General features: G+C 52.9%; 5 protein-coding genes across 5 annotated transcripts; 3 read left to right on the forward strand and 2 right to left on the reverse strand.

Annotated features, from left to right (window-relative positions):
* Window positions 1-3,398: 3,398 nt before the first annotated feature.
* Window positions 3,399-4,184, reverse strand: PHYSODRAFT_521064 (hypothetical protein; the record flags this gene model as incomplete). Its single annotated transcript, XM_009535638.1, has 2 exons — window positions 3,399-3,710; window positions 3,792-4,184. Coding segments are annotated over 2 exons (705 nt in total), but the record flags the coding sequence as incomplete, so codon positions are not given.
* A 750-nt stretch (window positions 4,185-4,934) lies between these two features.
* PHYSODRAFT_337934 (hypothetical protein) lies at window positions 4,935-8,615 on the forward strand (the record flags this gene model as incomplete). Its single annotated transcript, XM_009535639.1, has 7 exons — window positions 4,935-5,222; window positions 7,220-7,324; window positions 7,350-7,655; window positions 7,709-7,810; window positions 7,836-7,940; window positions 8,023-8,222; window positions 8,303-8,615. The coding sequence occupies 7 exons, from the start codon at window positions 4,935-4,937 to the stop codon at window positions 8,613-8,615; spliced, it is 1,419 nt and encodes a 472-aa protein (XP_009533934.1).
* A 519-nt stretch (window positions 8,616-9,134) lies between these two features.
* Window positions 9,135-9,326, reverse strand: PHYSODRAFT_418814 (hypothetical protein; the record flags this gene model as incomplete). The annotated part of the gene is made up of 1 exon (XM_009535640.1): window positions 9,135-9,326. A coding segment is annotated over one exon (192 nt), but the record flags the coding sequence as incomplete, so codon positions are not given.
* A 2,049-nt stretch (window positions 9,327-11,375) lies between these two features.
* Window positions 11,376-11,774, forward strand: PHYSODRAFT_519621 (hypothetical protein; the record flags this gene model as incomplete). Its single annotated transcript, XM_009535641.1, has 1 exon — window positions 11,376-11,774. A coding segment is annotated over one exon (399 nt), but the record flags the coding sequence as incomplete, so codon positions are not given.
* A 4,163-nt stretch (window positions 11,775-15,937) lies between these two features.
* On the forward strand, window positions 15,938-16,522 carry PHYSODRAFT_520530 (hypothetical protein; the record flags this gene model as incomplete). The annotated part of the gene is made up of 1 exon (XM_009535642.1): window positions 15,938-16,522. One exon carries the CDS (start codon window positions 15,938-15,940, stop codon window positions 16,520-16,522), a length of 585 nt encoding a protein of 194 aa, XP_009533937.1.
* Window positions 16,523-21,501: the final 4,979 nt, after the last annotated feature.

Here is a 21,501-nt window from a genome sequence, read left to right on the forward strand (position 1 = left end):
CGCCACTTGCTGCGTCGCTCACCATCAACACGACACACTGGTAGAACGACCTCGGGACGCACCGGAAAGTTCCGTCGACGAACATCTGCGAGCCCGGATACCGAAGTAACTCCAGCAGTCGATGGTCCGCCCAACCCACCACACGCTGTAGCCGCTCGCCCTCCATAAAGACGTGGTGGAACTGGAAAAAATTCAATGTAGTCCCTTGAACCAGGCTCTGCGGTGCAACCTCGACCATTTATGCACGTTTCCACCGAAATGAACACGTCTCGTGCGGTACACACGTTGCCGGACTTGATGTCGTGTCAGTCCTTGAACAACCACGGCGCTGTCGTCTGTGACGAAAAACTGCTCGCGGACCGCCAACCAAATCTGTTGCGCCGTGTGTGAAAGGTGCAGAATCGACAATCGATCAACCTCGGCCTTCATTTCCTCGGTGACATCAACGTATCAGCCTGGAGCTTGGCCCGTCCCTTCACAAGTGTGTGGCGTAAAATTGTAGAACACATCTCGCGCAAAACTGTAGTCGACTTTCCCTTTGCACCCCGGAGTACGTCGGTAAAAGCTGCACCGGAAGGAAATCTTGCGGGAGGACGCTCGGGCTTTCGTGTACTGATGGCCGTTGAGTTGGATGACGGTGCGATGAGCTGTCGCGACGAGGTTTATTCCCGCATGCCCTTGACGCCCTGACGCAGAAGGTTGAACTGCGAGCTCGTCGTCTTCGTCCTCACTGCTAACAGTCTCCATTTCAGGGTCGTATGCGTCAGAGTCGTCCAAACTGCTGCTGGCTTCGCTGTCGTCCATGTCATAGCGGGAAGAACCGAGAACAAGTCCGCCGGGCAGCCTGGTCACATCCCCTTGAGTGGACACGCTTGAGCCACCGCTGGAGACAGAGTCATCGTCAACTTCAATACCTCGCGGGCGAGTCCCAGTCGGCGAGTCTTCATCATCGCTGTCGTCATCACTGCTGAAACAGGGTTCTCGATCCCCATAAACAGGAGAGAGATAGCCAGCATCGCTGTCAGTATCACTGTCGCTCGCCGAAGCTCCTCCACGATCCGAATTGAAGCCAAATTCACACTGCTGGTCGAATTCACCGTCGCTGCGGTGACTTGAAGAGGTCGGAGTTGATGCGGTGGTGGTTGGCATCACGACTTGAGGCAGAGAAGGGGTTGCAGGGTGGAGGCGGCGAAGGCGAAGAGCTGGTGGGTTGTCAGAAAAAAAAGGAATGAACACAAATTCACACCGTTAGAGCAAAGCCCAACAGCAGCAAAAGTTTTTGTTACCAGTCTAAACCTACGTAACTACTGGTATGTTTGGAACCCCCCGTTCAATCGCATAATATTACTAATAGATCGAATTGGTTCAGCCAATAAGAGTCCGTCAGTATTCGAACTTGTGTATTCTTAGCAGCACAATCCCACGTAACGGAATTTGGAGCTCCCTGTTCAATCGCATAGTGCTTGAGAATGTTCAGAAATCCAGCCTATAGGAAGCCTTCACTATAGAAAGTTTTCCGTTTTTGTCTTTTCAGTGTCGATATACAACTTCCCAACCCTGGACAATCTCACGATGTTGGGAATAAATAGTCTAAAGATTTGAAATAGACAATAAGGCCGAGTTTTGATGGAATAGTTCCACCATGCAAAAATATTAAAAATCTTGGGATGTTCTAAGGGTAGCACCCTGTTACATAGACCACCTCTGTAAGCCTAAACTTGGAATGGCCCAAACTACGATTTAGATCGAGATTTTGAGATCCAATCTTCAGTCCGGTACACTTAGTACTCTCAGCAAAGTAACGGTGATTTGAATATAACAAACATTGGATGAAGGGACCAGCTCTGATCAAATGGCGACTACCGCTTTACCGGGCGCCGCTAAAGGGGTGGCTAGCCCCTCCATTTGTTGTCGTTGCCTTTACATAACCTTTTTCAACCGCCTATTCAAACGATAGTAATAGCTTCGTAAACTTAAAGGTCCTCGATACTAAACGTACATATAAATTGATCTAGAAATTATCCTATAATGACCAATTCTACCTTTAGTACACCGTTTCCATTGTTGTTATACAAGATTCGTCTACCACACGGACATGTACCGAATTTCAGACATGTTGTGAACCAAATTATAATCCCCAGCAGCACTCTAAGTCAACTAGCCCCAAAATACTACTTTTCTGGTCCACTTAAGAAACAACATTCGGCATTAAACCTCAATTTGATGTGGACCCCATATCACATATGATTGGGTATAATCAACTGTTTCATCTTACTATTGGCCAAAATAAATGGGTCTGCGCATGCCGAGATAATCGCGTAGAAAACCCTCAAAACTGTAGCCCTTCTAACTCGTCTCCAACAGGCGCTACAACATCGACAACCGAACATAAGGGTAAAGCCGTCACTCGCGATTACGGTGATATGTTATTTTCTAATATCGCTAATTTTTGACGGCACCTCGCTAAAAAACCTAATGTTGCCTAAAGCCGACTTCAGATAAAAGGCTGTTTCTCTTTTCTTTCTGCTGCTAGATTTTTTTTAATCATAGCGTGAAACGGAGCAAATGCGCAGCTTTCGGTCGAGGTATTGCGAGTCACCAAACGATTTTTTTGTAAAAGGTTATGTCCAGAAAACCGAAGTGTTGTTTCTTATGTGGGCCAGAGAAGTAAGCTATATCATCTACTACTACTACTAAATATCACGATATTATATATCTAAGTGAAGAGGGTCTAAAATTAGCGTGTTTCGTGTTGGGTCTCGACAGACCACCGGGGAAATCATACTTATTTCCCGTTCGGTCTCGTTTAGATGTCGTAGGACCAAAACAGGACCAGACCTGCATAAGACCTGTTTAAAACCTTACTTAACTTACAAGTAGCTTCTGTACTATAAGTTGCCGATCCACTCATTGAGTAGCTCCACCATATCGCTGTAAGTAGACGGTTTTTCTTCACACTGCTGGTTGACCAGCGTAGTAGATCTTTTTGTATCGCTTTCCATATTGTTGTCTGCGCCAGGTTTTTGCTGAAGATGTTTGCAATATGCAGAAACACAACAAGTTTTTCGACATACTCATATTTTATTTTAGTGCTAAACCTCCGTTGACTCAAATAAAAAGCTCTACTGATGCCACCTAACCGTGCCTTTCGCCTCAGCACGCCATCGCCGATATCGTGCGGCCATGGAGGTATACGTTAGCTCGCTTGAAAGCCCAAACATCATGGTTGGCTGTGGATATGGGCTGTTTGTCATCATAAATCAAGTAAAGTTAGAGCGACGTCCAAGTAAAAAGTCGATCGAATATTTGGACCTGTGGTTTTTCACGACAAAAATAAATCGGCTAGAATAAATCGTCGGAATGTCCAAACTGCGCAGCTGATTTTTTTGAAAACCTATCTAATCGAATAATATGCAATATATCAGTTGTTTCCCGTCCACTTCAAGATGTCGTCTAACGTTTCCGCACTCGCTGCCTCTGAGGCAACTACGACAAGGCCGGAACGGCCAGATCTTGAATCCAGAGTCTCCCAGCCAGTTCACCCCCAGTGGGCACAGATGCCGGGCGCGAGCTCCAAGAACCTCCGATTGATTCCACATGGATTGATCGGAGTTGCTTCCGCTGAATACGCCGATGTAGCGGAACTTGTTGCGGTAATCTATCGCAGCAAGACAGTTATATGAAGGCTTCCCGCTCTTATCATAAAACCCCTATCAGTCAAAGCGGTTAGCTACACATTCAAAACGATTAGCCAGACATTGGACTAATTAAAAAAATAAATTAAAGCGTACCAAGTGCTCATTTGGACGTCGAGTACGAACTATAGTCTCGTCAAAAATACACACCACGTCTGGAAAATCTCCGCCACGTGCGGCAAAGCCATCGACCATGTCATCCCACTCTGCATCCGCTGTAGGTGCCGGGAAGTAGATGATATCATTCATCATACCGCACAAAAGCTCCTCCAGGTTCTGAATGTATCGAAGTGCTGCTGTTCTTGACATCCCCAACTGGTTTGCAGCTCCTCCAATACCGTCCCCATCTTGGCCACAGCTATTACCATAGTAGGTCAACAGCACAGCCAGCCCGTAGTCGAAGGTGTACTGCGTGTTTTTACCGGGGAGCCCGTACTTGCGGTAGTACAGCGGCTCCAGTAACGCCTGGAGCTTGTCAAAGGACTCAGGCGAACAACGGACCGTCCGGCGATACGCTTTTAAGGAGCGATTGGCCTTTAGAAGCGGAAAGAAGTCAGAGCGAACGACGACGACTTCTCCTGGGGGGCGTCGAATTGACCTACCGTCTAGCTGACTCAGCACAACCACCGCTGCGACCAGCAAAATACACAGTAGCAGCAATTCTTCTTCGCTGAACTCTTCTTCACTCAAGTGGGGCGCAGTGCTAGCGAACCATCGAGTCTGTAGTGCTGCTCAAAACGTTCACAGAGAGTCCATCATCAGATATGTTAAAACAACGCACACACAACCTCATACGCACATTGGATGGCTTCTGGCACCGCTGCGCGCTCCTCCCCATCGTCAACAGGCACGGCATGGGCAGCTGTACTACCGGAGACGGTCATCGCGGCGTCACCACGCCCCACGTCGCTGCCTGGGGCGCTCCTCGCCATCGCGCTCTGGGTCGTCAAATGTGAGTGGATCATTGAAATAAACTAGCTCCACTACAGTCAAATCTGTTTGTATGATCCTCTCTACTTGAGCCATGCCGTTTATTTGATGCAGGCTTTGTCGCTACCAAATATTTTACTTAGTTTTTGTATGATCTCTGTTTATATGCATACAAAGTATATGAGTCACATTTTTGGGGACCAAATTAGGTCTCACCTGTTTATTTGATTCACACTGCTCACGGCCACACACTCTTCAAAGCACCACTGCTCAACACTCAACGCCTACCGCAAGCCTTCTTCGCTCGCCATGTCTCCTCGCACCTGTCTGACGCTAGAACAAAAGCTCCAAGTGCACCTAAAGCTCGAGCAGAATCCTGGCATGAACAACCCCATGCACGCCGAGTGGATCTACGCAACTTTCAAGGCCCGGGTCAGCCATGCCACACTCGCCCGACTGCGCAACCTGCCTTCTTCCTACTTCAGCCACGTCGACCTGAGTGCGACCAAGCGGCGCCGAGTGAAATTCCCTCAGTTCGAGCGGGAACTGAGGGATTTTTTCTTTGAGAACGAAGCTAAAACGGCGATGGCGGACGACGTGCTCCTGCTGAAGGCGCATGAGCTGGCGGAGCGCTTAGGAGGAAGAGGAGGAACAGGAACCCGCAGTTCAACCTGCCATTGCTCTGAGACACTGCATGGAGCTGGCTGCATTTCTGCTGCAATGCGGAGAGCAGACTGACAGAGAACGAAGAGCTTTACAGATCGTGACCGCTTTGGTTCGAGAGACTACGGTGAAGGCAAAGCGGCAGCGAACTATGCACGATTTCTTTACGTGCACCACATAATTGTTTTAACTGAGTCCATTTTATATGAGTCATTGTAGTTGATGGTCACCAACAGGGCCTCATATAAACAGGTTTGACTGTATATATAAATTGGTGCTGCACCAATTTCTTTTCACCGAGTTATAAACCGGCAAAAGTGTACCCACGTTTTCCTTCGGGCAACATTCCGAAAATAATTCGGCTTGAATAAACAAGTGTTTTTTTATTTGGACATCGCTCTTAGCAAGGTCTCGAATGCATAACAACAATCATCTCCATAGGCACTGCAACCGAATTGGTTGGCCCCTATATATGGTATGCACGTGCTGGTAACTGTCGGCAGCAGTCGCAGCTATGTGTTTTTATCTCACGGTACACGATAACACGCACACGACTCCGTCAACCGATGCATGTTATGACTAAGGTCTTCTGCCAGTTTCGTGCCGTCCTTCGAACTTGCGGACTTGCTGTGACATAACTTTTCATTGAATTGTCCATTCAGAAATCTGATTGCACCCACTAAATCTGCGCGATTGGGCTGAATTTATGAACTTCACGCTGGTCCGTGTAAATTTTGAAGAACTTCTTGTTATTGTTTTGAAAAGCTTGTTGATTTGGAGTGAGCTGCCAGTTTCCTGCCTCTTTTTGATAGCATTTTTGTATGCTATGCAAATCCTAGGAGGCTCATCACCGGAAATTGCATGTGACGCTGGAAAAATCTACCAATAGACTACGAGAGTTTAACAAGGAGAAGATGCTAATTGGCTAAAACAAGTAGGCACGGAGCTGGTTGTAGGCACGCAACTGGCACCTTACCTTACATGTATATTGGCTGATGCATAACTTCCATTCGTAGGACATGATACGCTAGTGCATGTTGATCTACGCCTGCTAAAGAGCAGGTAGACGTAGTACACGCTTCCCGGCGGTGGGGGTTCTACATCTAAAGGTAGTTTCCACTACCTGCAACATGTATCTACCCGAACACCTCGAGTAGAAGCTAAAATACCAGGTTGACTTCTTTGGCAGTCAAGGAGTCAAATTGACGTCATGTCCGTGGCTCGGCTGTTGTCTGATACCAGCAGGTGAGTAGAGCGCTCTGATTGGTGCTGCTGCGTGCAACTAGAGTTGAAACAATTGGCGGGAGCCGGGTTCCCGCAAATGATACCGACCAAATCGCGAATTATTTATTTAATTTTTGGCCTCCATGTTGGTACCCTCGGGGCAAGTTAAACCCTCATACCTAAGTGCTATCGATGAAGGGCTACCCTCAATATATGCCACCGGTACTGAATAGACCCAAATAACATACCTTACCATGTCCAAGTTTATCTTTCATGAGCAGGAGGATAGCGATGAGACCGGGAAGCACTGTACCGCTGCACCAGTCAAGCGTCTGAATTTTCGTGGAGAGACACAGGACGAGGGCGAAGGTGAATTAACCTTCCGTTCCCCTACTGAGCTTTAGCTGTGTTCTATGTAGGTCATAGACCAACACTTCAATACATTTGCTCATACATGTGTACCGGTAGTTTTGGGGGAACCGGGGTCCCGTACCCGGGTTCCCGCCAATTGTAAAGAAGTTGGTTAAATACGAAAGTAGTATTTTTCACAGTTAAACGCAGATTGGTAGTTGTTAAATACCGTAAAATATTCGAGCAATCATTTAAGGCAATATTATGCATATTTACAATAATTCGCTAAATAGCGAAGCCGTATGGGTACTGGGTCTCGCGCTCCCCGAGCTTACGGACCTGCGTGTGCTGACCAGCATCGAGGGCCGCTCTTCAAGCTGACGGTGAACCCCGGTGGCCAAGCTGCTGCCGCGGCGCAGCTCAAAGAGCGCTTTATCTCGACGTCAGCCGGCGCCAGCGCCGTTGGCTGGCTGGCGACATGGACAGCGCGATCGCGACCCCGCTCAACCCCCAGACGAGTTCCTGCGAAGACTCAGCACCAGCTACGTCGTCGCGGACGCCTTCGTGTGCCTCGTGGTGTCGCTGCTACTGCAGCTCGTTACCCACCTGCAGGGCTCGGGCGACTCACTGCTCAGCCACCTGTACGCGCTGATCTTCGGTAAGATGGAGCCCGAGGGCGTGTACCGGATCATCAGCATCACGCAGCGCTTCAGCTCCGAGGGCCACAAGATCTGGGACTACGAGCAGCAGAACCACCTGCTGCAGAAGGCCATCTCGCTTTACCTGGCCGACGTGCTGGACCTGACCATAAGGACGCCAAGTACGACCTGCTCCACCGGCCGCAGAAGAAGACGAACAAGACGCTCGCGGACGGCGAAGACGACGGCGATGACATGAGTCCTCGTACGACTCGGACGATGGCGAGGGCTACTGCGGCGCTGTGGACGGTCTGTGCTGGAGGCGCTTCCCCAGGAGAACGAGTGGATCGAGGTGGAGGAGGGCGTCCAGTTCAAGCTCGAGACCGTCGAGCCCGAGGACAAGAAGGAAAAGAAGACCAAGACGCTCACGGAGACCAACGTCAGCTTCAAGTCTTCTCGACGCTGCCTGACGGCTACGAGCGCATCGACGCGCTCATCAAGCGCGCCATCAAGACTACCAGGACATGGAGCGCAAGCGATACACCAAGGGCACGCTCCACTACTACTGCATCCAGACTGGCGGTTCTAGCATTCTGGATAAGGTCGCGCAGATGAAGTACAAGCTGTACGCGCTTGGCAAGAAGACGCTGGACAACTTCTTTTTCGAGGAGATGGAGGGCGTGTTGCATCCGGTCGACAACTTCGAGTCGCGCTCGGGCAAGTTCGCGATACAAGCTCGGCATCTTGCTGCACGACACACCCGGCACAGACGAGACCAGTCTCATCAAGGCCGTCGCCCAGCATTCTCGACGCCGGCCATATCGTGACGATTTCGCTCCACAATATCCACACGAACCAGCAGCTGCTGGACGCTCTTCGACAGAAGTTCGCGGTGCAAGGATTGGATTCGCCGGTCGAGATGGATTTCGAGGACGTGTTTGTTATGGAAGACATCGACTGCGCGTTCTCCATCGTGAACGCCCGCATAGACAGCGACACGAAGGCAAGCGAGGCCGCGCGCATGTTCGACAGCCAGAAGAAGGCAATGGTGGAGGTCCCCGAGGACGGAGGGGCGGCCCCCATGCTCAAGCCGAAGGACTTGAAGACAAGCTGAGCCTCTCGGGGCTGCTCAACGTGCTGGACGGCGTCATCGACTATCCAGGTCGCATTGTCATCATGACGACGATCCACCCGGAGATGCTCGACCCGGCACTCGTGCGTCCCGGCTGGTTGAACAAGAAGCGGCGGGTAGAACACATAATGTCCAAGCATGCGCAGCAGATAAATAAGCGCGTAGGGAGCCCTTTACGTCGCTATCGACCAAGCATGGTGATGCAGATTAATTTTGACATGTATTATATTGAATCGTATCATTAAGAAGTTAACTGAAGTCGTTCACTGCTGGTGTACCAAGAGGGGATTAGGGAGGGTTAGCTTATGCGGTTTCGCTTGCGAGGTCTACGCTAACGATTGCGTCGAGTAGATACTCAAATTCCCTGTCCTGCAAGTCGAACAAACATTCCTCTTCATCGTCTTGATTGCCATCGATGTCGCTGTCGCTGTCGACGTCACTGGCGTTTGGTCTCTCCGGCTTCTGGTAGAGTGGCAAGCTCGTTGGTCCCGTGTCTCCGTTGTTGTTGTAGACAAAAGCCAGCTTTTCGACGGTGGGCACGAGAAGTCGATTGCGGAGTTTACTGTGAGTGAACCCGTGAATACTCCACAAACGTTCACTGGCCGCAGATGAAGTCGGGATGCTCAATACCTTGTCAGCGAAGAAACGGAGCTGGGGAAAGGAACGGTCCAATAGCCACCATTGCAGGGGCGAGTCGCGACTAGCTTTCTTCTTCTCGTCAGCAGACCACCCGTCCTTCATATCGAGGAAGTCCAATAAATCCGAGCGAAAGCTGGCTGGGGTCATATCATGAGGCAGTCCGAAGCGCTCAGCAAGTTTGACAGCATCCGTTACGGTCTCGTCAAGACTTTTGCCAAGAAAAGCAGAAGTATCCTTTGATGGCTCCAGCAAGTACGCGATTCGGGTGGAGTTGGAACGAGGGCAAATGAACTCCCAGCGCTCTTCGATCAGTTCAATGATTTGCCTTGCACCGTGGGGTCTCGTAGAGTGGAGAGGGGCTCTGTGTACGCGGTAGCTTTCTTCAGGCGGTTAAACTCGTGGAGGATCATCAAATTAGAGCACGTGTCCGTCTCAAACATGGCGAGTACACGTGTGACAGGCTTGGTCAGGCGGAGGACGATCTTTGCGTTCGCCCAAAACTGTTTGTCCTGCAAGATGTTGCGAGCCTCTTTTGAGTTTTTCGGCGGTCGCAGAGTCGCTGTAGTGCTTCATCAACTCGGCGTCAGCAAATAAAGCCTTTTGTGGCCAGCCCTGGCCGGTCTCGTGTCTGCCGCAGTGCATGTTGTACGATCCGAAGCAAAGCTCGCTCTGGTGCTTAGAGTGTTAGAAGCCGGATTCGAGAAGCTGTACGAATTCGTAAGCAAAAGCCAGGAGCAGGATCAAGCACTAGTTTAGAGTTGGAGCTAACATCAGAATTCATTTTACTTTCCTTTGCATACTGGTGACCACAAAGTATACTTTCTGGACGAACCAGAAGCCGCGGCAAGAGGAAGAAGCGGGCCGAACCTGCACGGCGTGAAGCCTAGACAAGCAAGATGGCCACGGACGCGGACGGAGACGTCGAGATGACCGTGCCGCAGCCAGTGTTCGAGGTGGTTCAGCCTCCGAGCCTGAGTGCCTGGGACCAGGCGTCCCTAATCTCCTCGGCAGAATATTCGCAATCGCTGCGCGGTTACTGGCGAGCAGTACGAGCACGTTGTCACCTCGATCCGCAACTCGATCGAGCCGCGCATCCTGGACCACCTGGCTCGCTTCGTGCTGAAGAAGCGAGCGGCTGACGTGACCGATGAAGATCTCGGCCTGGAGATCACGCGGCGTTGCTTAGCGCTGCAAAACAGCCACATCCCGGACATGGACCAGCTTTTCAAGGACGAACTGAAGATGGACCTTAAGATTGAAGACACAGAAGCTCGTGTGGTGAATTACTTTGTGCTGTTTGACAAGATTGTGGAGGACCATGGTTTGGGTGGAATCCTCGGTAGTGGACGCGAAAATGAACCGAATTACGACGAACGCATGAAGTTGCGTTGCAAGTACCTGCTAAAGAACATTGCGCCAGAGATGTTGAGGCTGGAGATGGAGCGCCTGGTCATCGCCAAGCCGGTGCTCAAGAAGGACGATGTTGCGCTCTACGAGGCCTTAGTGGAGCGCGCACGAGAGCAGCAGCACTACCACATGCTGGCCCAGGAGCTCAAGCAGGTGGATAAACCTCGTAGCAACCCCAAGACCAATAACTCCAACAAGAAGCCAGCACTTTCGTTGAAGCCTCGTGTTTCACAGCCCCAGCACTCGTCATTAAGCAAGCCCAAGCAGTCGAAGCAAGAAGCCGACAAGCCCCGCGCACCGCCGCGCGATGGCTGTCTCGTGTGCAATGGAGCACATTGGGTGAAGGATTGCCCCACCGCTAGTGAGGCAGACAAAGAAGCAGCCCTAAAACGAATGAATGACATGAAGAACCAGCGCTTGCGTGGAAGACTGTGCGATCAATTGGGCAGCCCGGCGAGCGTGCAGCCATTTTGAATGGCATATTGGAGGTGCCTTTCCGAGCCGACACTGGCGCTGACTACGACGTGATTACCCGCCACATTGCGCATGAACTGAGGAAACTGGATGATGACCTCGTGGTGGAAGAGCTGAAAGTGCCGATGGAGGTTGAAGTGGCAGACGGACGGCTCGTTCCTTGCACCGAGATGTGTGAAGTTGACGTGCAGCTATTAACGGCTGCCGGTCAATCTGCGCAGACTACAGTGTGTAGTGATCGATGGAGATGCGGATGAGTTCTTACTTGGTGATCGAACTCTGAAGTCGCTTGGGATCAACGTGGATCATCTCCTGGAGCGCCTCGCAGCCAAAGGTGCCCCCGAGGAGGACGAGGATGGTATACCGGAGGATGACATCGTGGGCGCGACCAACCTGGATGAAATCATGGACCGACTCGACGTAATGTTGGACGACGCTGTCAAGGCAGGGTTTCCACACGAATTTAAGGATGCGCTACGAGATGCCACCAAGGAAGAAGTTGATCTATGGCGGACGAAGCTAGGCGCGGACCCACCCGCCAAGCTCGAGCCACTGCGAGTCGTATTGGTCGACGGCTCCCCACCGTATCGAACGAAGCCTCGCCAGTACTCTGTGAGTTGAAAACCAAGTTCCTTCGGGACTACGGCAGGCAGCTGGAAGAATTTGAGCTGGTTGTACGTAACAATCAGAGTAGGTGGGCTTGTGCGGCCATTCCCGTTCGCAAGAAGGGTCCCGTCGAAGACTTTCGGTGCGCCACCGACTACCGCCCGATCAACAAGCGCACCGTGCCTATCGCCGGTGCAATGCCAAACCTACTGGTGGTGATTACCAAGGTTAAGGGTGCATGCTTCTTCGCAACTTTCGATCTCTTCAAAGGGTTTTGGCAGCTTTTGCTGCACCCGGACTGCCGTGAATATTTCAGCTTCATCACGAATGACACTGTGTACACACCCACGCGGGTGCCACAAGGAGCAACCGACTCGCCGATCCATTTCCAAAACCAAATGCAGGAGGTGTTTCATGATATGCTGTATGACAACGTGTTGATCTGGGTGGACGACATCGTCGTGTTCGCTAAGACTGCGGAGGAGTTCATCGCGGTGCTCAAGAAATTCTTCGCTCGCCTCCGCGAGTATGGTCTGAAACTCAATGCCAACAAGAGCTGTCTCTTCGCGTGAGATCTCCTGTGCGGACGCCTCATTGACGGTGAGGGCGTTCGCCACGACCCCGAACGAGTTGCAGCTCTGTGTTCACTGCCGCTTCCAGCCACAGCGGCAGATTTGCAGAAGCTGCTTTGCGCAGCTAATTGGTTGCGTGAATCTATCGTGAACTTTGCCCAGCATGCGGCCCCACTTCAAGCCAAACTGGAGAGTGCATTTGAAGGACACAGTCGGAAGCAGCGTTATGCTGAAGGACTTGCGCTCACGTGGACGGCTGAGGAGGAGCACCACTATCTTGAGTTCCTTGACTCTGTGGCTCGATCAACGAAGCTGGCGTTCCCTAGCGAGGCGGCTACTGTGTGCGTGACTACGGATGCCTCGGACCGAGGATGGTCACTCATTGTCTCGCAAGTGGAGCTGGGATGACCATAAGAGCTTGGCCTACCAGTCGCACGAGCTTTTATTCTGCAAGATCGGTATATTCAAGGGTGCTCAGCTACACTGGTCGATTGCAGAGAAGGAAGGCTATCCCATTATCAAGGCTGCGAAGGACCTGGAGTATCTGCTGCACCGTGAAGCAGGGTTCAAATTATTTTGCGACCACCCGAATCTCATTCAGATCTTCTGCCCCCACACGGAGATTCGCAAGCATGTGCGCGGAAAGTTGCAGCGGTGGGCCCTGATGCTGTCGGACAACCGCTATGAAATCGAACATGTCAAGGGCTCTGACAACGTTTGGGCGGATTTAGTGTCGCGCTGGTTGGCTCCCGCCGACACCTCTCAAGTATCTGTCAAGGCTGTGCGGACTCGGTCGTCCCGTGAGCTCTCGTTCCAGGCTCAAGTACTACGACGACGCAAGCATGAACGTCGATGATGAGATCCTCGAGCACGTTGCCAAGCAAGGCATCGTGCTAGGAGTGGAGTGTTTCCACGACCACCGCTACAATTCGGCAACGCAACAATGGGAAGTACTCGTATCGTGGAGAGGCCTGCAAGACATCGAGGACTCATGGGAGCCACTGCAGACCATGCTGCGCGACGTGCCAGTGCTGATGGCCAACTACGCAGAACAGCAACAGGACGAGCAGTTCAAGGCACAGCTGGATGAAGCTTAAACGCACTCGCAACACCATGGCCAAGTGGCATAGCATATTTCAAGAGCGGCAGACCCTGGGGAGGCAGTGTGGCCAGCCCTGGCCGGTCTCGTGTCTGCCGCAGTACGATCCGAAGCAAAGCTCGCTCTGGTGCTTAGAGTTCTAGAAGCCGGATTCGAGAAGCTGTACGAATTCGTAGGCAAAAGCCAGGAGCAGGAACAAGCACTAGTTTAAAGTTGGAGCTAACATCAGAATTCATTTTACTTTCCTTTTTGCATACTGGTGACCACACCTTTAGGGGTGCCTTGTTCCGAAGCACGCTCTTGATGCACTTCTCCTGAGCATACCACCTCGTCGAGACCGGCACTGATAGCTCACCCGTTAACCCGGAAGCTGACGACACTTGGTGCGTAAGCTAGTAGTAAATGCCTTGCCCGTACGAACTTGACCAACTTCACCGCTTTCTTCAACACTTGGGCGAAGAGCTCGATCTTGAACATGTCCTTCAGCAGCAAGTTCACAGCGTGGGCAGAACAACCATTAAAGACCACGTTGGGGTGGTTTTCCTCGACAAGCCGCACAGCTTTCTTCATATTGGCGGCATTGTCGGATACAACAGCGATCACTTTTCCGACACCAGCAACAGCTTCCACCTCTCCGATAACACGAGAAATTTCAGATGCCATAAATTCACCTGTGTGGGCCTCGCCTCCTGTCGTACCGGAAAACCACATCATCGGCCTCATCTTTGGAGAGATGATCACGTAGTTCACGATGCTCTCCCCATTGATGTTCGAGCAGCCGTCTGTGATGATGATCAGGCGCTTCTGCTTCCGAAGGAGTGCTTCCAGCTGATCTTTCTCCATAGTGTAGGCCAGGTCTAGGAAAGTTGAGCCAAGACTTTGGCGTGTTTGAAGTCTGACGTTGGGGCCATGGCGGCGAAGTGCGCGCCGCAGATAGGGGTTGTCGATCGCTCGAAATGGGATCCCGGTCGTGTAGAACGCCATCACGATATCGAGATGGAATCCCTTCTCTTTAGCTTTGTTTGATTCCCGTCTTGTAGGCGTTGTCGGGACTGATCCACCGTAGCTGACACGACTCGACTTGGTCGGGGTACGAAAGCTGGGGGCGCTCAGCGAGAGCTCCCTGCGCTTCTTCTCCTCCTTCTGCTCCGCCACGTTGCTCCACTTCGTCTTCGTTGCTGGTGAAGCTGCCGTACAGATCAGGAGATGACGGTACAGGTGGCGCGCAGGCTGAGCGTTCATGATGACCTCCGCACAGTAAATGCAGAACACATCCGGGTGTTTCTTGGTCAGGCCCTTAGGTCGAATCACGTCGAATTCGTTCCAGATCGGATCTTGCTTGTGTGGAGAAGTGCTGAATAAGAATCGATCTCCGAGAAAGGCGGCAGGGCCGATCGAGGGGGATCAGCGATCGAGAGACAGGCAGCGAGGATCTATGGATCAGAGGGAGTTCTTCGGGAGATCTCAAGTGGCCCGATGACGACGGCGCGTAAGGCAGGACATGTGGCAAGCCGGATTGTGGATGATCGTGCTCGAACCGTGGCGTGATTCGGGGTCGACCCAAGCCCCGATCGACGACAGATCTCGCAGATCTAGGACGGCCGAGGACAGAAGATGATGGATCGGCGGCGCACGGCAACCGGCACCAGTCATCGATCGGGAGTTGATCGCCGATCGCCGATCGAGATCGATCGTGGATCGGGAGTCGATCGCAGATCAGGACTCGATCGTGGATCGGGAGTCGATCGCAGATCAGGACTCGATCGTGGATCGGGGATCGACCACGATGGGATGCACATGGAGGACGAAGTCAGGACAAGAATCCAGTGGTTGTTGAGTTGTAGGATGGTAGATGAGATGGTAGCGGTAGAGAGACACTAGCTAAACATAAATCAGAGTCGAAATTGCACCGAAGAGCACAAGCCCCCTCAAGTCGTCAAGTCCCAGGAACTACATTGGCCTCGGCAAGCATCGACACTTTGGACAGTGAACTAGTGGTACGGTTAAGACTGGATTAATATATTGGCCAGCTTGACCTACTCTAGCGATCTATTTCTTGTGTGCGAACCCTCGATCGACCGGATACTGTTTGGCCGGCGATCGTTTCTTCTCTCGATCAACCTCGATCCCGCTATAGGAAGCGGCAAGCAACTCAGGAAAGGGAGGAACACACCCGGAAAGGTAACTACAGGCCGTGAATCGACTCAAGGTCGACCGATCGGAGCGAACAACCCTCGATCGGAGCGTATACTCGGTCGCAGAGCGACGATTCCCGCACTGCTCCACAACCTATCCCCGCGTCACGCCAAGACATTCGATCTTCACCAAGTGCTGCATCTTCGGAGCCCCGAAAGAGCAGACCCAGCCCGCCGACGGGTACACAAGGTGAGAACAAGTTCAGCCGATCACGGATCACTGGGGGACCCCCTCCGTTAGTCGGTGTCTGGGCGCTGGTGGGAAGCTCGATCAGGCCTTAACCAGATTTTGGCCGATCCCGCTACACCACAATGGTGTGCGTGCCCGGATCTGTTGGGGACTCCGGATATCACCGTGAGTCCGTAGAAGATGTGCAAGTGAAGAAAGAACCAGGGGAAGAGGCGTCGTCGGATATCGGATCGACGAAGACGCTGCTGAACAAAACGAGATCCGCAGATCGACAGAGTGCTCGGAGGACTTCTGTCGACGGAATCGAGGGCGATCTGGAGACAGATCTAGAAGACAAACCTCAACATCCTCCCCAGGTCCCTGCGGGGACCCCGGTGGATCTTGGTGCGAACCGAGATTCACTAACAAAACAAACTAAGGCGGGATCGGACCGATACGCGTTCGCTGACTCGCCGATCAGGCTCGATCCGGACTACCTGAACGCGATCGCGAACAACACCCAGATCGTGAAGAAGAAGCTGAGAGCGCCAGGCCTGGACGACGAAGATCCCAGACCGTCGGCGCTCGACTGGTCCGAGGCTGACCTGGATCGTCAGTATCACTTGAAGGAACTGCGAGACTTCTTGCGTCAAGATCCTGTCATGGTGATCTTGCGGCCAGAGCAGATCGATGTCTCGAAGGGGCCGATCTCGACCCCCCCCGAGTGACGGACAACAAGCTGATGGCGGTGAAGATCCTGCTCGGGCTGTTGAAGGAGGCCGGCTACGTGGTTGGCGCCATTGAAGCGAACGATCTTTTCGATCAAGATCTCGATGTGATCCAGACAGCGATCCGGACATTGGTCGACAAGTTGAGACCTTTGGTCGACGTGATCGCGGACAGTCCGGACCTGAAGGTGCCAGATCTAGTATCGCCGGCTCCAGTGTCATCGCCGCGAGTGGAGTCCACTGGGTACCGATCGTCGTCTCCTTATGTCTCCGCAGCGGAACATGTATCGGATACGTCGTCTGAACCTCAACGGATGTCCCTCGGCCCTTCAGGATCTGCGATGTTGGACGCACGATCACGGAGTCAACGTCAGGAACGCATGCGATCAGGACCTCGGAAGCAGAAACCCAAGTCGACCGATCGGACCACCAGTGCTACCGGATCAGATGAGTCGAATGGCAAACTGGAGTCTTACTTTCAGGCTGCGATGGCTCGATTTCTGAAGGAACAACAGGCCACGGTGGTAACACCTACTCCAGTGGTCGACGACAACGTTGGATCGCGGGACGTGGAGATGGAATCAGACCGGAAGAATGGTTCACGCCAGCTGATGGAGAAGTGACGACCGAGATCCCGGAGCATGATCGCGATCGAAGTCGGCCTCGCGTCAGCGAACACCGCAGATCTGGCGATGTGGTGCCCGATCTCCTCCCTGGGGAGTCCAGAGGGTACTGTAAACATCATTCGCCAGGTAAGTGGTTCCGTCAGGCCACGATCACTGGCAAGATCAACAATGAGAAGTCGATCTTACTCTTAGACACCGGCGCCGAGGTGTCCATCGTGGACACCGCCTTTGCTCGTAAGGTAGGGTGCTATGTCGACACGAGTCAGAGCCAGAAATGTGTGGGGATTGGCGAAAGCGTGTACATGACGGAAGGAAGGACCAGGATCAAGGTTACGCTGGCGGGATCGCTGGTGTATTTCTTCGATATCTGGGTTGGCGATCTATCAGGACAAGAAGCGATCCTGGGAATGGACTTTATGGTTCCAGCGGGGATCCGCCTCGATCTTGCGGACGGCTCTATCTGTCTCCCCGACGAAGTCAAGATCCAGCTTAGCGGACGGCGTCAGCTGTACAACGACAATATCAGACACGTGTGTGTGGATCAGGGGATGCAGATCGCGATCGGGGATTCGATCGAGCTTCCGCTACGAATGAAGGTGACAGATCGAGAAAAGTTATGGGTCACCCGTGGAGATCGCTGGGTGCCGACCGTGGTCCGAGGACCAGGCAGGATCAGATATCTCCAGGTTACCAACGTGAGCGGATCGGGATGTGGCTGGGTGGAGATCGGATACCCCGGATCCCAGGATATGTGTCGATGGATCTCGTCGATACATAGAATGGCAGAATCTAGCCTTTCAAGCCACGGCAGATGACCGACCGACGGGCCAGGAGGCACCAGCGGGACCTCCAGTACCTGCCGTCGAGCGACCGATTTATCCAACGCCCCGAGCCATCCTCCAGAGACGCAAGGTATCCCCGATCGTCGATCAATCGACGGGTCCACCCGATCCACCAAGCGAACCGGAGGCAATGAGCCCTGATCCGGGGGTGGCCGTCGTTGATACTCCTAGATCAGGGGGCGGACCGTTGCAGGAAGGTGATCCCGAGACAGAGGAGTCGGGGGCATCTGCTTCGGCTGTCCTCGTCGGAGATCCACCAGACCCACGGTCGGATCCTGCTGAGTCGGTGCGTGAACCTGTTGGATCGGGGGACGAATGCTCTCCAGAGCAGGAACAGGTGGTGTTGGACCCCCCCGTCTACGCCGATCGCGGATCAAGTGTGTGCAGTGACGGATGACGCGAAGCCGCAAGATGATCGTGCTGGTGACCCAGAAGGGAGGCCAGATCAGTGGATCCACGTGGTAAAGCAGCTGGGAAGGGTGGAATAGTGCTCCCTCACTTGCCATCGACCGATCAGGTCGGCGGTTGTCCCGTCGAACCAGATCTTGGGGGCGGGAGTACCGATCGGACACACCCTGTGGCGGTCTTAGCTGTGGAAGAGTCGAGATCAAGTGACGATACAGCGGTCGATAGTGTTCCAGCATCTGAACGACTGTCGCAAGTGGCTGAAGACTCATCGATCGTTGGAGGTGATCCGCAGGGAATGGAGGCCAAACTCACTTCAAATCGGGGCGATCCCGTTACGTCCGAACCAGATCAAGACGTTGGCCCTGATGATTAGGTCCATTACCACGAGTGCGGGAATCTGTCAGCAGAAGATGTCGAAGGCGAATTAGCTGTACTTCCTGAAATTGTGATCTCGACGACGGATGAGGTTAAGATTGATGATGTCAAGGTGTGAGATCTGGGGTTCAACACCCCGGAGGAGATCGATCGGCTGCGAAAGAAGATCTGGCACAGGAATAATCTGCTGATCGGCAAGGGCAATGCACTTCCCCCAGCAGCCCGGGGCGTCACCTGCGACATCGACGTGGGCGACGCGAAGCTGATCGCTCAACGTGTCCGGAAAGTTGCCCATCAGTTTGTGGAGAAGGTGTCCGAGCTGATCAAGGGATTACTGTCAGCCAAGATGATTCGGAAATCTCGATCACCGTGGGCCTCGCCGATCGTCGTGATCATCAAGAAGAACGGCGTAGATATCCGACTCTGTATCGACTATCGGCTCGTCAACAGTCTAACCAGGCTGATGGTATATCCGATGTCCTTGATCAACGATCTGCTGGAAGATCTGGACAAGGTACTCTGGTATTGCTCTTTGGACATGGCTAGTGGATTCTGGGTGGTGACAATGACCGATCGAGCTCGTGCGATCTCGGCCTTTATCACCCACATGGGTCTGTTCGAGTGGAACCGGATGCCGTTCGGCCTGAAGAACGCTCCTCAGATCTATCCGCGACTTCTGGACGACGCGTTGTATGGGTTCACCAGGATCCCACGATCGTCGGACTGTGAAGTCACTACGGACTTGATCGAGTCAGGAGAACCAGAAGATGAGGGACGGCCATCAGTGCTAGGTCGCAGATCGTACATTGATGACATTCTTGTGACGAGCTGTGTGATCGCGTGGATCACCTGCTGGACGCTTGTGATAAGTGGGACCTCTCGATCAGTGTGGAGAAGAGCTCTTGGAGGATGCGTAAGGTGGACTATCTAGGACATCGTGTGTCGAACGACGGGCTAGAGGCCAATCCGAAGGATCTCACTGCTCAGATGGATCTGCCGTTCCCCGGATCGCTCAGATCGATGCAGTCGCTCTTGGGCAGTCTCAATTATTACAGCCGTTTCTTGGAAGATTACGCGATCTACGCGGCGATCCTGTACGAACTGCGCGAGGTGGACTTCGCCGAGCTGAAGAAACGCCCCGATCTGCGCCAGATCCTCGATCGTCAGGTGCCGAATTCAGTGGATACGGACCCAGTGAACCCCGATCGGACTCCACCAGTTCCTGAAGTCGGTGTTGCCGATGAACGCTGGATCCGTGCTTATCGTGCGTTTTCGACACTGAAGATGAAGATCGCGACGACACCGATCCTGCGGCACTTCGATCGCGATCGGACTCCAGTCGTGATTGTGTATGCGAGTGACTGGGCGATCTCGGCCGCATTGATGCAGGAACACGACCAGATCTGTCATCCCGTTACCTTCGTCAGTCGAACGCTGAAGTCGAATGAATTGAACTACAACGTGGTCGAGAAAGAAGTGCTGGCGCTGTTACGGATTCTGGACCTGAACTATAAGATGCTGGTTGGACGATCGATCCGGGTCTTGACCCGACACTCGACGTTGGCGTGGCTGTTCCGATCACCCGGTCTTCAAGGCCGATTGGGTCACTGGGCTGCACTCCTATCGCCCTGGACACTGGAGCTCACGAAGTGCACCAAGGGAGAGGACGAGATATTGGGGGCGATCGCCGCTAGTATTACGCCTCGATCGGATCTGGACGACGCGTTAATCGCGATCGCGCCGAAGAAAGAACCCCGGCGCAAGATTCAGGCCCCGATCCCGACGGTGCGTGCGGACGAAGAGCTGCTGGTGGTAAGTTTCGATGGATCCGCCCGCGTCAAGCGAGGCGGGGGCGCGTACAGCGCGATCTTGTGGAAGTTACCCGAATGGAGTGTGGTGAAGGCACGATCGGGCTATGCTGAAGGGCTGACTGTCAACGAAGCGGAGTATCATGGTCTGTTGTTGGGTTTCGACCTCCTTGATGGCATAGATCGAGGCAGGTTAGTGGTCTGCGGTGATTCCAACCTGGGGATCCGACAAGTACGGGGCGAGATCGACTGCAAAGCACCTAAGCTGACATTATTGAAGCAGAAGGTGCTGGATCAACTACGGAACTGGCCCGATCACGAGCTGTTACATGTGAAACGAGATTGGAACGGAAGTGCGGACAGCCTGGCCAGTGCAGCACTCCAACGTGAAGGGGGCATCGTCGTCGAGGATGAGGTCGATCATGGGGATCTAGTGACACTGAACCGACTTAATGAGATCCTGGTTATTCGATCGGATGAGTCAATCGCCCGACTATCGCCGATGACCAACCGATCGGGCGCAAGATCACGACCGAACCCGACCGTTATGCAGGAGGAGTTTGTGCGAGGGTTGCGGATCGATCGAATTCGTCGAGCTCAAGATGAAGAAACGTGGATCGCAGGTATGAAGAAGTACCTGATGGGAGATGTGGCTGATCTGACGCAGGATGAGGCTCGATCCTATGGCAACATCGCAGCGGATTACGAGATCGACGGTGATAATCTGCTGTTCTATTGCCCACCCTCCAAGCGATCGGAGGCAGATCGAGATGGACTGATGAGACTGGTTGCACCGGAGACGCTGCATCAAGATATCTTGCATCACTATCACTCCACTCTGGAAGGGGGACACCAGGGGATCGGGCGTACCTATCAGCGGATCCGCGATCACTTTCACTGGAGAGGTCTCTTCAGGAGTG

The sequence above is a fragment of the Phytophthora sojae genome (assembly GCF_000149755.1).
Source record: "Phytophthora sojae unplaced genomic scaffold PHYSOscaffold_8, whole genome shotgun sequence".
Taxonomy (NCBI): Eukaryota; Oomycota; class Peronosporomycetes; order Peronosporales; family Peronosporaceae; genus Phytophthora; species Phytophthora sojae.